Source organism: Glycine soja, chromosome 10, assembly GCF_004193775.1.
Source record: "Glycine soja cultivar W05 chromosome 10, ASM419377v2, whole genome shotgun sequence".
Classification (NCBI taxonomy): domain Eukaryota; kingdom Viridiplantae; phylum Streptophyta; class Magnoliopsida; order Fabales; family Fabaceae; genus Glycine; species Glycine soja.
The window spans coordinates 10,043,710-10,060,407 of record NC_041011.1 but is presented as its reverse complement, the minus strand read 5'-3'; the positions used below and the strand labels follow the sequence as shown (position 1 = coordinate 10,060,407).

The window sequence follows — 16,698 nt, the reverse complement described above, 5'->3', positions numbered from 1 at the left end:
AAGTGTTTTGGATCTATGGTGGTACCCATCTCTTCTACGTCGTGCTGCTACTTGCACCACATCCTCCTCCTCCGTGTCGTGCCTTCGCTCTCTCCCGCCATGGATCCTTGCTCTTTCTTGAGGCTCACCATCGACCAACCACGCCCTCAAAATTCTTGTTGCTTCCAAACTCGCGCACTTCGTTGTGTCATCCTTTCTCTTCTCCATGCTTCTGCAAAATCAAGCTCAAGAATTTTCCTCTTCAATCCTTCGCCGTTCCTTTCATTCCTCCGAAAATCTACTTCCCCAACTCATGTAATTCCACTTGAATGTAAAAGTCGAACCCAATTTGGATTTCCAAGAATATAATTGTTTTATGTTATGTTAGTATGCATGTGTAAGTTTGATGTGTTTTGCGTGTTAACAATGAGGTTATTTTATTTCGTTCAGGTCATTGCAATTGGAACCAAGAGGTTCTAAAAATTGGTTGAGATCATTTAGGAGTGAGCACGGGAAGGTCGGGGAAGAGGTAGCGCGGCGCAGAGGAGTAGCTAGTGCAAGCGATGGCGTGACGCGGAGGAGATGGGGTTGTTGTTTGGATGATGTGGTTGGAAGAGGATGAAGAAGGTTTCGGAAGTGGGGATTAAATTTTTGTTGCGATTTTTTTCACATTTTTGTGGGGGTTTTAACTCCCAAAAATCACAAGAGAGTAGTTGACTATGGAACCAATAAGCGAGTGACACATAAAAAAAAATCAACCGAACTTATATCCGAGTGAAAAAATAACAAATTTCAATTTTGAAAAAAAGAAAAAAAATTCTCAAAATTTTGTAAGAACAAATTTAAATATTTTGATATTATAAAAATGCAAAAGCATATTTTAACCAAAAATTTATCATCTAATACACATTAAACATCCTTGTAGTTTGAATTCGTTTACGAGTTATTATTGTTATCATTCACATTAGCTAAAAAGGTCACAAAATCTTGGCTTCAATTATTCCACTTAATCAAATTGAATCAAGCATTCTTCGATTTATAAATGCCCATGAATTTCAAATTTAAGAATAATGAAATAAATGATTCAAATTACATTAGACCAGCTGTATTATAAAAAAATCTCAAATGTCAACATTTTTTCTCAAGATTGCCCGATTGTCCTTGTCTTTTGGGAGGGAAATTTTTTCTTATACATACTACTTTATATAATAAAGATAAAAATAATCACTTATAATCTAATTATTTGTTATTTATGATTATGTAAATAACTAAATCATGAGCATCTCTATTTTTTGGGGGATGATGGGTTTTGTCTCTAGAACTAATAAAATGACAAAAATGTTTTTATGTTATTATTTTAATTCCTTAAGTTAATTATTTGTTGTCATTTAGTCTTTAAAAGTAGGTTACTATTGTACAGGAAATACACTATAATATCACACCACACATTTTTTTCTTATTTTATTTTTTATTAATATTTTATTTAATTAATATTAAAAAACCGTGATTAAATTTTACAATACACTCCATATAGTGAATTTTTCACTGAAGAAGGAGATCCAAACCCTCGATTTTTTGAATTTTAGACAAAAATAGTGACAAATTGCACTCTCTCTTCTTCTTTTTTTACTGAAACAAATTACACTTTTAAAGAACTTTTTCTTTCATTTACTCTTTTTAATTTTCAAACATATATAAATAATATAAGGCTGTAATCCGAAAAAAAAAATCGTTTATGCTGCAATGTGGTTCTCCATGGCTGCTTCAACTTCAACTGCTACTTCCTCCCTTATCTGCAACATTTCACTCACCTTTAACTTCCCACACACACTCATACCCTCGAAACCCCTCAATCTCAACCCCCAACTATTCTTTGCTTCTCCCCTCTCACTCTCACTTTACCATTTCCCCCTCTCTTCACTTTCCTTCCAAGACACTCAAAAACCCCTTCAACGCGAAACCTTCCAAAAACCAGAGCCGAATGCGTCACATACAAACCAATCCTCCAGACTCTTTGTGGGAAACTTGCCTTACTCATTGCTCTCTTCCCAGTTGGCTCAGCGGTTCGGAGAGGCTGGCAATGTTGTATCCGTGGAGGTTTGTGAATTTCGTTAGTTTTTTTTTTTAAGACCCTTTTCAACTTTTATGATTTGATTCATAAATTTGAATTTTTTTTTTTTTGGGATGTTATGGTAAATTGGTAATAATAGTTTGGATTGTGTTTGTGGCTTTTTTTTTTCTCTTTCTTTTTTTGTTGATGAATTGTGTAGATTGTGTATGATGACATCATGGATAGAAGTAGAGGGTTTGCGTTTGTTACAATGGGGAGCATGGAGGATGCTGAACGAGCGATTCGAATGTTTGATGGCTCTGTAAGTCTTGTTTACTAATAATCAGTGATTTTCAGATGAGTGATTCAATGTGCATTGAAAATGAAATAGTCTAGATTGCGATGGAGGGCGCGAGCTCTTTCATTTTTCTATCTATTCTAGACTACTCTGCATCTATTTATTATGGGATTGGATTTGGTTCCTTTGAAATGAAGGTAAAATGCAGAATTGTAACCTTTGATTGGAAACACATGTATTTGGAGCTGGACACAACCTAAAAATTAAAAGTTTGTTGTAAGTTATTTGGAGTTCTAATTTGGATTTGTTTTGTCATCTATGTCATCATTGTCATGTTGGATGGTAACTTACTGATCTATGGTAGACGGTGAAGATGGAGGTGGAAATAGGGACCAGAGTTATAAATTGGTGCATAATCAAGGATTGGTTATGAAATAGTTATATCAAAATTCAGTTTTCCTTGTCTTATTACCATTTATCTAGGAGATAATATGTCTTCTTTTTACCATTTTGGGTCTTGATCTGGAAATATCATATAAAAAGCCATAATTCAATTGTTTACTGTTCTGTACGGGTGAGCAGAACTCATTTTGATGGTAATAGCTGCGATAATGAACAGGAAATTGGAGGTAGAATTATGAAGGTAAACTTCACAGCGATACCCAAAAGAGGCAAACGGCTAGTAATGGGTTCAAACTATAGAGGCTTTGTAGACAGCCCTCACAAGATTTATGCTGGAAACCTTGGTTGGGGTCTGACTTCACAAGATCTTAGGGATGCCTTTGCTGAGCAGCCTGGCTTCCTGAGTGCCAAGGTCATCTATGAAAGGAACAGTGGAAGGTCTAGGGGATATGGGTTTGTCTCTTTTGAAACTGCTGAGGATGTAGAGGCTGCTTTGAATTCTATGAATGGTGTGGTATGAACAATTTTGGTAGATTAGTTTTGCTATCCTGAATTTAGTTCGTCTTGTTATCTATTAATTTAACTATGCAAGTATGTAACCACTTTCTTTGCATATGTAACATCCTGTTTTCAGGAGGTTCAAGGCCGGCCCTTACGGCTGAATCTAGCTACAGATAAGAATACTTCATCTCCTCTGGTAATTCATTAAAATACAGGAAGTAATGTTGATAGCATGGAAATGCCATCTAGTGTCATCACATGAGGTATGTGATTGATCATTGTTTTTACCCACAACATGTGCATATGTTCATTTTAACTTTGTGAACTGTGAACTTGATCTTCCTCACATTTCCAGTTAGTTCTTAGTCACATTGGCATATGCCAACTACACCTTCAGGCAATTGTAAGATGTTCCTGTAAATGTACTGGACATTAATATGGGTCCATGTTAACTGTAGTATTGTAATGGAATTGAAGGGAACATAGATCAAAACCATAAGTCACAAAACATTACGCAGATAGTCATTAGAAAAGTAATGAATGCAGTATAGAAGGCATCATTATTTTTTTTCTTCCTTTTTCATAGCATCCAAACACAAACTTCTACCATGTGCACCTCCTCACACAGTGGGTACATCCACCATCAGATATCATTACTGTATGCTTAGAAGGGAGAAAATTGAGGGAAAGGCTTCTTCTTTGGAGTAAAGTAAAACTTGTGTAGACACTAACCCAAATGATGTGAGATGTGTGGGGCACTGACTATAAAAACATAATAAGTGCCTTTTTGCATGGGTGCCTTCATATTTTAAAGGGTTTTGGTGTTTTTTTTTAACTTGACTAATAGGATAGAAACATGTGTACAATATTTACCTCCTATTCAGTTACCACACCCTTTATATTATCCTTTTCTCCCCTCTCTTTCTGATTCCTATATCCCCTTCTCCACTCCCTCTTTGCCACATGTCAATTATGTTATTTCTTTTTCTCTTCACTTCCACTAATTCTTCTTGTGCAATATGTTTCCTCCTCTCATACTCGTGAGCCTATATCCTTTGGCCCGTTTTCCATTCCTAACACCCTCTTTCTTTTTCCTACTATAAACCTCACTAATGGACCTACCAGAGATTCTTCACACTTCATTTAGGAATTGCAAACTTTAGAGTACAACCAATCAATTAAGAGATTCATCACACCTTCAGGCGATTTGTGTTCATCACATCTCTTCGTTATATAAATAATTTACCAAAAAAACTGAAACATTAAAATCATGGCAAAACAATTAGCAATAAAATGTGGTGCCTGACAATTTGAAGGGGCACTCTGTACACTTCTCATGTAGACCAATAAATAATAAAAATTTGTTTATATTATGAGGCAAAATGCATGAAAATATTACTACCCTTTTCATTTTAGGGTCTATTTAGTTTTTAATTATCGATTGATACAGTAATTTAAAATTTGGATGTTATAAATGTAAAATTTTCTATTTAGGATTAACACAAATCCCAATTTGGTGGTGTTACATTCCTTGCCGTTGACTATCATCTTTGCTGACAAGGACGATTAATGTGAGAAGGCCAACAAGATTAGTAGCATGCCGGAGTTATCATTGTTGTTGGATATCCTCCTTGATGTCCCTTCTATCAAGCTTGGTTTGTTGAAAAAGACAAGGACGAAAACCTCTTGGAAGACAATCCTCCTTACCATCAGAAACAAGGTATATTCTAGTTTTTATTTTTATTTTTGTAACCAGAATTTTAGTGTACTTATTATTTTCTGTTTTTTTTTGTCTTTGTTGCAAAGTATGTAAACATGACATTTAATTCTTTCATGTGACTTTGCAAAAAAAGATATAGAAGAAGCCTTGAGTTAATGTTTTTGACATGTTCTCTATTGAAGATGTTAAATGATTTTTTGGAGACTTGTCAATCCATCTCCCTTTTGTTTGATCAATTGATTGACATAAATTTCCTTACCCTTTCAGTGTGTTTGTTTCAAATTCAATGTTTAAAAATTTATTTCCTAGAATGTGATATTTCCATGTTTTTTTATGAGTTTTAAGAATTTATTTTCAGGTAATATTTACACTAGGGAAAGTGACAACTTATTTTGCCTCATTTTTATTTTCATGGTGAGGGGTGGGAAAGTTATATTCCTCTAGGAATAGGGGAAGTTATTTTGTAATTCAATTATAAATTTTACTCCTACTTTTAATTTTATTCTAATAATTTTAAAAAGCTTTACTAAAAATATTAAAATTTAACCAAACATATTTTTAAATGTATGCAGGAATAAAATTCCTGGATATAATATTATTAGAAATGTGATTACTGGGAATTCAATATTATACCTTGAAAGAAACGCCCTCTTTGTGATAAGGTATATAGGTGTAGTAGTTGCTTCAAGTGAATGTCTATTGTTTGAAAGTTATAGATTTCCATGTTATAGTTTTTTGGGTGATGAAATACAAAGATGTGAACATTATTCCAAGTACTTTACATTGCAAATAGTCAACAAAATATGCAGTGTTGTTAAATGGCGGTGCCATGGCTGCTATGGTGGAATGGCATGGTGGATTTTTTGCCAACCATCATAGACAATTTGTGAAGGGAGGCCCACTATAGCGGCATCATAGGCCTGAATGGCGTGCCCATATGATGGAATTTTGGCCTTCCGCCATGGATAACATTGAAAGTAAGCAAAGATTGAATACATTTTGTCCATTTCAAAAGAAAGGTTGATAGCCAAAAAATGTTGCAGAAAGGTGCAATGGCAGCTGTTTGTCATATGCTTTATAATCTTGCTGTAGAATAGTTAGATGGTTTTTTTAGAGATTAGTGAAAAAATCTATAAACTTGTTAAATTAAAGAAACCGTCGTATAGGGGGTACCCAAACCTTTTTCACATGAACCAAGAAAAAATAAACTTGTGTTCATATAATATACATAGACATGATAGATTGATAATAGTATTACTTTTTTCATTATCTAATTTTTAATTGTTGATTGATCAATTAATTTAAAATTTGCATGTTGAAAATATAAGATATACTTTAATCATTAACTCTAATCTTAATTGGTGGAAATATTTATGCAGATAACTTTGTTAATTGTCACCATTGCCATCGAGTATTGTTCTTGTGTGAGAAGGCCAACAACGCTAGAAGCATACTTTGTTATCGTTGACTATTTTGCTTCCCTCACTTCTTTCAGGATTGATTTGTCACTCAAGATAGGTACAAAAACCTCTTGGAAGATGATCCTTTATCTTCATTAATAAGGTATTTTCTTGTTTTTAATTTCTGATTTTTTAACCAAAATTTTAATCTACATACTATCAGTTTTCTATTGATTAGCAGTGTACACACCCGTTACTAAGGTGTTATACACTTTTTTTTATATATTTTAGTTGAAAATTTCATGCATGGTTAAATGCTTGTTTGTCCAAGATGAGTATAATAATGATGTTAAGAACATAAGTGAAGGTTAAAAAAAACTTGGGTATGAAAATATTGTTTTTATAAGTTATAAGTTATTCTTAAAAAAATTATTAGTTTGAGTATTGAATAAATAAACATTGTTTTTATAAGTTATTCTTAATTTTTCTTGTGTTTTGATAGGTCTTGTTCAATTAAAGGAGATTGGGTGCGAAGTCTGAGTGAAGAGAAGAAAAGTCCAAGAAGGTGAAAACTGAAAAGTCAAAGTTTTTAGAAGTTGAGCTCGAAGGAGACCAGCACCCAGCGCTTAGTGTTCAGAGAAGGTGGCTTTTAAGTTTTTTATAAGCACCATGTGTAACATCCCTTGTTACGTTACTTCAAAAGCATACATAAAATGCTTTCTACTTAATTTTAATAAAACTCTTATTTAATTTAGTCATCAAAATCCATGTGAATTTTTCGCGTTATGAAAACATATTTAAACAACTGCAAAAATTAAAGCATAAGCACGAATATGAAAAGAAATATAACTTAATCATTAATAAATTTGTTCTTAACAAAGTTTATGAGCATAACTAAAAGTTGATTACAATTGATATATTCATAAGTTAACTCCTAAGTAAAATAAGATAACTACCAATTGATAACATCGATCAATCTATTACATCATCACGTATAACAAATCTAATCCCCTCCCTCATCATCCCCTAAAGTAGTCTTCAACATTATTGAAATGGTCACGAAAGGGATAAATACTCCAATAGTCAACAAACGGAAAAAATGGTGTGTACTCATAAGAGCTGATAAACCACTCTGAAAAGAGTAGAGAACTTTTCTCATTCCAAAGGAGGACCCACTGGAGGGACCAAAAGAGGATGTGCACGAGGGAGACTTCATTGCACTAGAGGAGGTTGAGAATGAGGGGATATAGGTTTCTAAGAGAGATATCTCTATGTCGATGGAGTACCCACCAAGAGACTTTTGAGGACTCATCACTAGACTCTCTTTGCTCTTCAGAGTGGTATATTGACTCTCTAGAGTACACACTATCTTCTCTGTATGTTGACTATTGGAGTGTCTATCCGTTTCGTGACCATTTCAACGACGTTGAAGACTACTTTGGGGGATCATGAGGGAGGGGATTAGATTTGTTATAGGTGATGCTCTTAGGGGGTAGATTGATCAATGTTCTGTGTAGGTACTTATCTTATGTTACTTAGCCATTCTCTTTTGAATATTTTAGTTGTAATCAACTTTTAGTTATGCTTATCAACTTTGTTAAGAACGTCTTGATTATGGTTAAGTTATATTTCTTTTCATATTGGTGCTTATGCTTTAATTTCCGTAGTTGTTTAAAGATGTTTTCAAAATGCAAAAAATTCACATGGATTTTGATGAATAAATTAAATAAGAATTTTGTCAAAATTAAGTACAAAGCAATTCATATAATAGTTCTATATCTAAGAGGCTTGTTTGGTATATCAAGGTTTTATAATTTATCTTCTTAGGAATAAGGGATAAGTTATAAAATTAAGTAATTTTGTTTTTAAGGAATTAGGGATAAAAAGAATTAGTGCCTCTATATAACTATGAATTTGGGTAACTCATGATTTCTAACTTTTAAAAATATTTGATTCCAAAATTTGTTTTTATAAAATTCTAAAAATCTTGTTTATTTTAAAGTTTTCTTGTTTTATTTGAAAGGTTAAGATCTACCATTTACAAATTCTGAATCTCAATTTTGATTGTTTAAATAGAAGAAACAATGAAATTGATAGGCATTGAGACAAGTTGTTTGGGAACGATACTCTACTTTGTGTGTTAAGTCATAAGATAATTACATCATAAAATGAATTAGGATCCTCAATTATTTTTATTAGATGCAAATAAATACAAAAGTTAAAAGTTGTGTCTTATGTATGCTCAAATGAAAAACATTGTATCTACATCTAAAGTTTCAGACAGAGGCATACAAATGTTATGATCTAATGCAATATTTAAAAATCTCATTTAAGACTTCATTTAATATTTTGTGTTTGAGATTAGTTTTGCAATAATTGTGTTAGAGACATACTCCTAGGATTTGTCAAAATCTAAGAAACATAAAAGAACTATCAAATTCAAACTCTACCAAAAGACGTGTCTTGTTGTGACAGGCCTACTTTGATGAAAAGCACATGATGCTCTGCTAAAGTATGCTTCTAGAAAACTAAAGAGAGGGATTTCTCACCAAGAAGAGGACATGCATTTAATGTCCAAACAAACATTTCTTCAGACACAAGCTTCTAGTGAAGAAATTTATCCGTTTAGAGACAACAAGCATCTATTGAAGAAGACCTATAAATGCAAGAAGCTTTGAAGAGTTGAGGTTAACGAACCTATGCGCAAAGATTTGAAATCTCTTGTTTTCTCTTCTCAAGTTCTTTCTGTGTATTCTGCAGAGTTGTAAAGCTCTCAAAACACTTTGATTATCCTAAGAGAAAAGACTAAGTGCGCTTAAGTTGTAAATCTGTCCGTAAGACGATTAGGAATTAGTCAGTGAGCAAAGTAACAACAAATATTATTATTTGGTTTAGAACCAATAGTGGCTTGGTAGAATAAAGGATACTAGGTTTCCAAGCTTGGGTTATAAGAGCCAAAAGTGACAATGAACAATATTTGTAACTCATTGAAACTAGTGGAATTTGGTAGTTTGTCAAGAACTGGATGTAGTCTCAATAATTGAGACGAATCAATATAATTTCATGTGTTTTATATTTTTATCTCTTTGTGTTTAACTGATTTAGGGTTTGAATTTGAATTTGTTTTGAAAAAAAAACATATTTTGGCAAAATTTGTTAATCATCGTCTAATCTTGTTTGTTGCAAAAATCTATTATTTGTTTTTCAAAACTAGTTCAGATGATAGTTTTGTGTTTGCAAAAAGACTTAGAAAATTTTAAAAATCACAATTCAATCCCCTTTCTAATGATATTTGTTTTTACACTATGTATTTGTGTGAATAGGTATGCTTGTCTAAAGGTCAACAAGTTTTCTATTTTTTTCTGTCATTTTTTTCTTCACTTTCTTTTTTCATTTTCAACTACCTCATTTTTCTTTTTCTACTCATTCTTCCTTTCTTTTCACCACTCACTCCTTCAAACAACCATTTACTCCTTTTTGTAACAACCTTATTTCACTCCTTTGGATTGGGTTGGATATTTCCTAAGAGATTTGCACTTGGTTGCTCAGTCAGTTGCTTAGCAATCTAGCCCACTTGAGTCCCCCAAATTCTTTATAGGAACATCAGCATTCTTCTGGTTTGAAAAAAAACACCTCCATAAATTAATTCAAAGTTTCCTCCAACTTGGATGTATGATCCACAATAAGTTTTTGTTTTCCTTGAAATGATGATTTTTTTTAAAGACTTGAATCTTGTCTCCAACAAAAAATTGGACTATTTCTCCAATTAGGATTAATTGTTAGAGAATGGAACATTAGGATTAATTGTTAGAGAATGGAACATTACCTTGATTTCCTTGCCTTCCTTGAGTTTTTCTATCATGAACGATTAAAGAATCATTCCTTGCCAGATTCTAAATCAAAGTGATTGCTTCATCTGTTGTTTTTAGCATCCACAGTTCCACCTACAGAAACATCCAACATGAGCTTTGTCTAAGGCCTAAGCCCTTAACAAAAAGTTTGCATTTGTGTCAAATCATCCGTCCTATGATTTTGGCACATCCTTAGCAATTGGTTGAATCTTTCTCAATCTTCACAAAGTGATTCCCCTTCCATCTGACCAAATGAAGTGAGCTCATTCTTAGTTTTCCCAAAATGTGAAGGTGGAAAGTACTTTGTAAGAAATTGTTAAGTCATAAGACGAATCAGGATCCTCAATCAATTTGATTTTATGCAAATAATTACAAATCTTAAAAGTTGTGACTTATAATGCAAATAGACAAAAGCATTGTATCTGCATCTAATGGATCAAATGATAACATACAAATTCTAGTTTTGATAGGAAATTAAGACTAAATTGATACTATATGTTTGTCGAACATCCTTCTAGGATCTTTCAAAACCAAGGAAGTAAAAGAAAAATCAAGAGCAACCTTTTTTTTTCTCTCAAAAGATGCCCCAACCTATTGTACTTAGTGTGGATAGACATGCTCTGTGCTAAAGTGATTTGACCACTACTAAAGTGTGACTCAAGGAAGATAAGAAGAATGGTGTATCAACATGGATTGGGTGTGCAATTAATGCACCAATAGACACCTTTTTCAAACACAAGATAAAACACAATATAAGATTGTTTAGAGGCAATGACTACCTACTAAAGATAACTTAAAATATGAGAAGCCTTGATGAGTTGAAGTGCTAAAGAAGAAGTCAAATTTCATATTCCCTCTCTTCTTCAAGCTCATTTTTTGTCTCTTAAGTTGAAAGCTCTCAAAACAACTTGTGAATCTTGAGAGAAAGAGACTCTTAGTACTTAACATGGAAATTCGTCTGTAAGACGATAAACTAATCTATGTGCAAACAAACACCAACAAATCTTATGATTTGTTTAGAGGTAGAAGTGGTTCAGTAGAACAATGAATACTTGGGTTGTAAAAGCTTGGAGGTAAGCTTTATTGTAAAAGCCATAAGTGACAATGAAAAATACTAGTAACTTTATGAAAGTTAGTGAAAACTTAGTGGGTTATCAAGAACTGAACGTAGTCTCATTAGTAGAGACAAATCAGTATAAAACGCTCAATGTCTGATCTATTTTTCTTATCTACTTTAATTGACCAATGGTTTAAATTTGATTTTGTATATAAAAGTGTTTGCAAAATCTTTTAAGTATCATTGATATTTACTTTTATAGAAACTTCTCTTCTAGTGTATTCCAATATGTGAGACCGTGATTAGGATGAGATTGGAGCAAAGTCCTAACCCTCCCCGTTAATGAAAAAGCAAATAATCCCAAGTGTATAGCTTCTTTAGTTGCTCCATTAATCTTTTCACTATATCACACAATTGAAAAAGTGTAGCAAGATGCTCATATGGATCTTCATGATTATTTGCAAAAGCATTATGGTTAATTAAAGTTAGCAAAGCAAGCTTTATTTCAAAATTATTAGCCTGAACTATGCTTGACACCCTAAATTGGACTTACATGAATACCCGTAATAGACTTACTAAAATTAAATATATCTCCTTGTTATAAATTTAATAAAAGATTATCTAGAATTTTTTGCAGGAAATTTAAAACATTTTAATCACAGTGCAAAACCCACATTTCATTTATAAGAAATAATTATTTGTTTTGGCCTTGGAGTTGGATTTATGAAAGATAAACTATTACGAAAGTATTTATGAACGATGTTTTCATTAATCAAGAACGAAAATTAAGAATGAAAAGATGATTAGATATTATCCTAGGTTCAACCATAAATGATACTGACGAGAGATCAGCGCATGATCAATCTTGATTTCCAAAATCAGTATTTGTATCTATCATCACGATTTCGTAATAACCAAATCGTCATGACTTCACGCAAAACATGTATTATAACGAGAGATATAACCATACATCCCTACCAATATTAAACCATACATCTCTACCAATATTATAACGAGAGATATAACCGAGGTGTGCCTCTGTAAATTTGTTTAAAAGATGGATTTGAGAATGTTTAAATGAAATTTTGTTATGCTTAAATGGTTTGCAGTGAACCTAATGGTTTGTAAAAATGAGTTTGGTTTATTAAAACTGACATTTCGTCAAAAGGGATTTCAATATAATGTTGAATTAATGAGGATGAACTTAGTTTAAAAATTTCAAGTAATAACGCGCTAAAAGAAAATAAATTTACCCTTGATAGGTGAAAGGATGTTTGATAAATTTACTGGTGGAAATGCATTATTTCTCTACTCGAAAACGTCAGCCCAGGGAAAACACGAAACACGTGTTCACACACCACGCTTGGGACTATATGATTTGTCAGGCTAAAACTAGGGTGTTAAAAGTACTAATTTGGGACTAGATGATTTGTCGGGCTAAAACTAGGGTGTTAAAAGTACTGATTGGGATTGAATTGAATTATAACCTAATCTAAATAGAATTAATTTTTGTTTTGAACTAGTTTAAAAAAATGAGTATATTATTTTATAAAACTAATTTGGTTAGTTAAATTATTTCTGTAAAATTAATTCAGTTAATCGAACTAATTTTTATTTAAATATTTTTTATTTGAAAAAAATAGTTCAAAAACTAATTCAAAAATGAGTTTAAAATTGATTCCACTCTTAGAATTAGTTTAAAACTAGTTAAAAATTAGATCAATTCAGAACCAATTTTTTAAAATCAGTTCAAAACAAATTCGGTTTGGTTTTTTTACCGAACTAATTTTTGCACACCCCTAACTAAAACCTACAAAGAAAATGTTACAACTTTAAACACATTATGAGTGTATTTGTGTGGTGATTTATAATTGTAAAAAATTGTATTTCAAAATTCTATGATGTGAACTTCTTTAACAACACTAACTTGTTAAAGTGAGAGGAAACTAAATCCAAGTGCATATTTGAAAAGTTAAGCAAGGTGGTGTCTAAATGTTTTAAGGTCTTAGGCAAGTATATTTAAAGAGTAATTTAAAATAATTTGTTTAATCTCATTTTGTTTTCTTACCAATTACAAAATTACTAACGAAAGTTATATAATTAAGTATTTATAAACTTTTAATGTCAATAATATACAATTTTAAAATTAAAGTTTTACTAATAAAATAGTATATATATAATATATTATATAATAATTCAAATTAATAATTAATATGTTTATAAAAAAATTGAGATCTTAGATAATTTGGGGCATAAGGCAACGACCTAAATGGCCTTGGAATTGCCTCGACCTTGAGTTTGAGAACCAAATTCATTGACTTGATAAAAAAATATAAGAACTAAAATTAAGTTTGATTGAAAGTTTAAGGATAAAAAAATACATTATTTTCTAATAATAAGATTAAAGTGCACTTTTAGTCATATATATTTTTAATTATATTTAATTTAGTCTCTTATCTTTTAAAAAGTTTAATTTAGTTCTTATATTTTTAAATGAGTCAAAATGATCCTTTCAGAAAATGATATTTTTAATTTTGGGACATGATTATGAATTTTATTTTACTAATTTGAGACATAAATTCATGTACATGAAAACTATAGAATTCAACGGGTGTTTGAATAAAAAAGAATCATAAAAATTAGATAAAATAAGATTTGAAATCATGTGATAAAATAAAAATATACATTTATTTTGTAATGATCACTTTTTAAAAGATGAAATTAAATTTTTCAAAAGATAACAAATCAGGGTGAATATAATAAAGACATAAAAACTAAAAAGTATATCTTACCCAAATAATAATATGTGAAAACAATGCTATATCAATATGCTACTAAATAAGGTGCAATTCATTTGTACAACGGCATAAACACGCAAAACAATTGAACTAACTCCTACAATACATAAAAGTAGTTCACCCATTTATCTAGCTGCTTAAAATTTCATATAAATTACATACATATTTGCAAAAGAATGTACCACCATGAACATCAACATGCCCTAGCGTCTCTCTTCCCTAGCTAGGATAAAACCGCTTCAACGAGTTCTCTTCGCGGTAGTAAAGTAATAATTCTAAACGGTGCACGCAAGCACCATGTGACATGTCCATAGGCTTCTATAAACCAAACCAAAATGTCTCAATCTTCAAACATGTACAAATGCGTACGTGGAAAATATAAATTAATCAACACATGATGCGACCCAAAAAAAGAAAAAATAAAACTAATCACAAAAGCCAAGGTATATATTTTTCTAATGCAATGGTCTAGGCAGCATATGAATTGACTTAACTAATATAAGATACTAACAATCTCTGAAGTTTGAACTAGTCCAAGTTCTTCGCAGCCACCACCATATAGCAATTAGAATATGTGATCGATCATTTTCTTAGAACTATAGGGAGGACTATGATCAAGATGATAATAATGAGCAATATGATGGCTATGCATGTCCACTTTCGGGTGTTCTTTTGGTGCTTCCTTGCCACGTGCAGCTGCTGGACCCCACCCCGCACGTATGAATTGGCGCGTGCCACGTGGCTTTCGATGTCGTCCAATTGTTCTCCCTGGGATTGCACCAACACGGCCATGTCCAAGAACACTTGGTGAAGCTCGTTTAGGTTTCTCTCTATTTCCTTGACTGTGTCGTGCCTCTCTTGAATCTCTTGGATTGTGTCCATCACGCTGGCTCTACCTTGCTGCTCGATCGCTTTCTGCAAGAATGTTTCACTCTCACCTGTTCCATGCACCATAATTATCATGTACCATTAATTTTAAATTACTAGCCTAATCAACAAATAACATGTAAAAATGTGAAGGATAAACTAATAACTAAAAGACTAGTGATTAATATTCGTTAGAGATAATCTACATAATAAAGTCAAAATTCGAATCCTGCATCACTTACTTATGAAACATAAATCGGGTCAATCGTTATTAACATAATCATTACGATTTTAAAAACATGTGCAGATTCTGTCAAAGATAAATACTAATGATGTTGGGTGATTTCTCGCATTCTTTGATTTTTTTTTTATTTCTCATTTACTATGTTTATCCAATGAAAGACAAACAATTCATATCGACATCATCTTTTTACGGAAAATCTCCATACCATATAGTAGTCATGATTAATTTATCTTTATTTGCTATGTCACGAATGCATTTACTCCCAATATTAATTATGCTGAAATTTAACATTTTATTTTTTTAAAAAAAAAACAAGAGTGATAACTTTCAAACTTTACCACTTAACCATAAAGGCTTTAATATCATGTCAAAATTATCTATCTCAAAACACTAATGATTTTTATATATTTGTATAGAATTTCTACTTCTCTTTTACAGTTTCACTTTTTTCCCGGCCATCTTTCTCTGTCACACTACATCACTTATATCACGTTTTTTCATTTGTCTTTCTATAATAATTAATCTCCTTACCTCTCCTTACGTATTTGATGACATATGACATTATATGAATAGTTAACATTACATTTAATTTACTGCTTAAAGTTTGGTCCTTTGTGTCTGATCATCTAAAATTCATAATCCTCACTAACCTGCAGACAGAATTTATTTGATATTCACAACTCTTGAGAATTATTGTATAATAAACTAGGAAACACAAACAAAATTTCCAATCATAAACAACGTAAACACGTTAACATGAACATTAATTTATGAGAATTGACACGTACCAGTAGAAATGAGGAGGTCAATGGTTTTGTCATCGGGATTCTCTCCGGTGACCGTATAATATCTACGCTGCACGGTTTCCCTGTACTCCGATGATATCTGTTGTCTGAGGCTGTTGAAGCTGTCCATAGAGTCCTTCAGCTTCTTCCTCAGTCCGCTCACCACAGACGTTCTGGTCCGGTCCGAGGACGAACCAGGTTCCAAACCAGGCAAGTTTCGGCTCACCTGATTGGACCGGTCCAGCGTCTCGAGCCGGACCTTGACGAGCTTCGCTTTCTTTAAAGCGAGTGCCACATCAGCATCCATGCGTGAGCGAAGCTCCTTCACAGCCTTCGCGCTGTGAAGGGTCTTGCTCTTCTCGTGGTTCCCACGTAGATTCTCATGGAGACGCTCCAGCTCCTTCAGGTCCTCTTTCACCTGCTCAACTTCTTGAAAGAACTTTTCAAGGTTCGCGCTGCCCTCGGCTGTTGGTGATGACGCGGCCGCCATCTCGATCACATGGTGGTGGTGGTCAGGCAAGACTTGGTCGTTGTTGCGGGAGAAGGAGCCAGAGAACAAGTCATTCATTTTAGGGTTTGAGCTTTTGATATATGAAGAAATTAGGGTAAAGAGAATTCAAAGGAGTTAATAAGATCGGAGAGAACTATGGGAATGAATGTATATACATGTATTGAGGAGAATTTTATTTTGTATGGCTTTAAGATGCATATAAATGGGAGTGGTGGCTTATGAACTAAGAGTTTGA

General features: G+C 32.6%; 2 protein-coding genes across 4 annotated transcripts; one reads left to right on the top strand and one right to left on the bottom strand.

The window, feature by feature from the left end:
• Positions 1-1,713: 1,713 nt before the first annotated feature.
• Positions 1,714-7,124, top strand: LOC114369687 (33 kDa ribonucleoprotein, chloroplastic-like). 3 transcript variants are annotated; one of them, XM_028326932.1, is made up of 7 exons: positions 1,714-2,076; positions 2,250-2,351; positions 2,947-3,243; positions 3,364-3,493; positions 4,792-4,950; positions 6,330-6,513; positions 6,853-7,124. In XM_028326932.1, exons 1-4 carry the CDS (start codon positions 1,723-1,725, stop codon positions 3,436-3,438), a joined length of 828 nt encoding a protein of 275 aa, XP_028182733.1. In that variant the 5' UTR covers positions 1,714-1,722; the 3' UTR covers positions 3,439-3,493; positions 4,792-4,950; positions 6,330-6,513; positions 6,853-7,124. The 3 variants fall into 3 exon arrangements, with proteins under 3 accessions (XP_028182733.1, XP_028182732.1, XP_028182731.1); XM_028326931.1 differs by having other exon boundaries at positions 4,725-4,950; positions 6,446-6,513; XM_028326930.1 differs by having other exon boundaries at positions 4,725-4,950.
• A 7,003-nt stretch (positions 7,125-14,127) lies between these two features.
• LOC114369953 (syntaxin-121-like) lies at positions 14,128-16,698 on the bottom strand. Its single transcript, XM_028327233.1, has 2 exons — positions 15,956-16,698; positions 14,128-14,994 (listed from the first exon to the last, which is right to left on the bottom strand). Exons 1-2 carry the CDS (start codon positions 16,518-16,520, stop codon positions 14,639-14,641), a joined length of 921 nt encoding a protein of 306 aa, XP_028183034.1. The 5' UTR covers positions 16,521-16,698; the 3' UTR covers positions 14,128-14,638.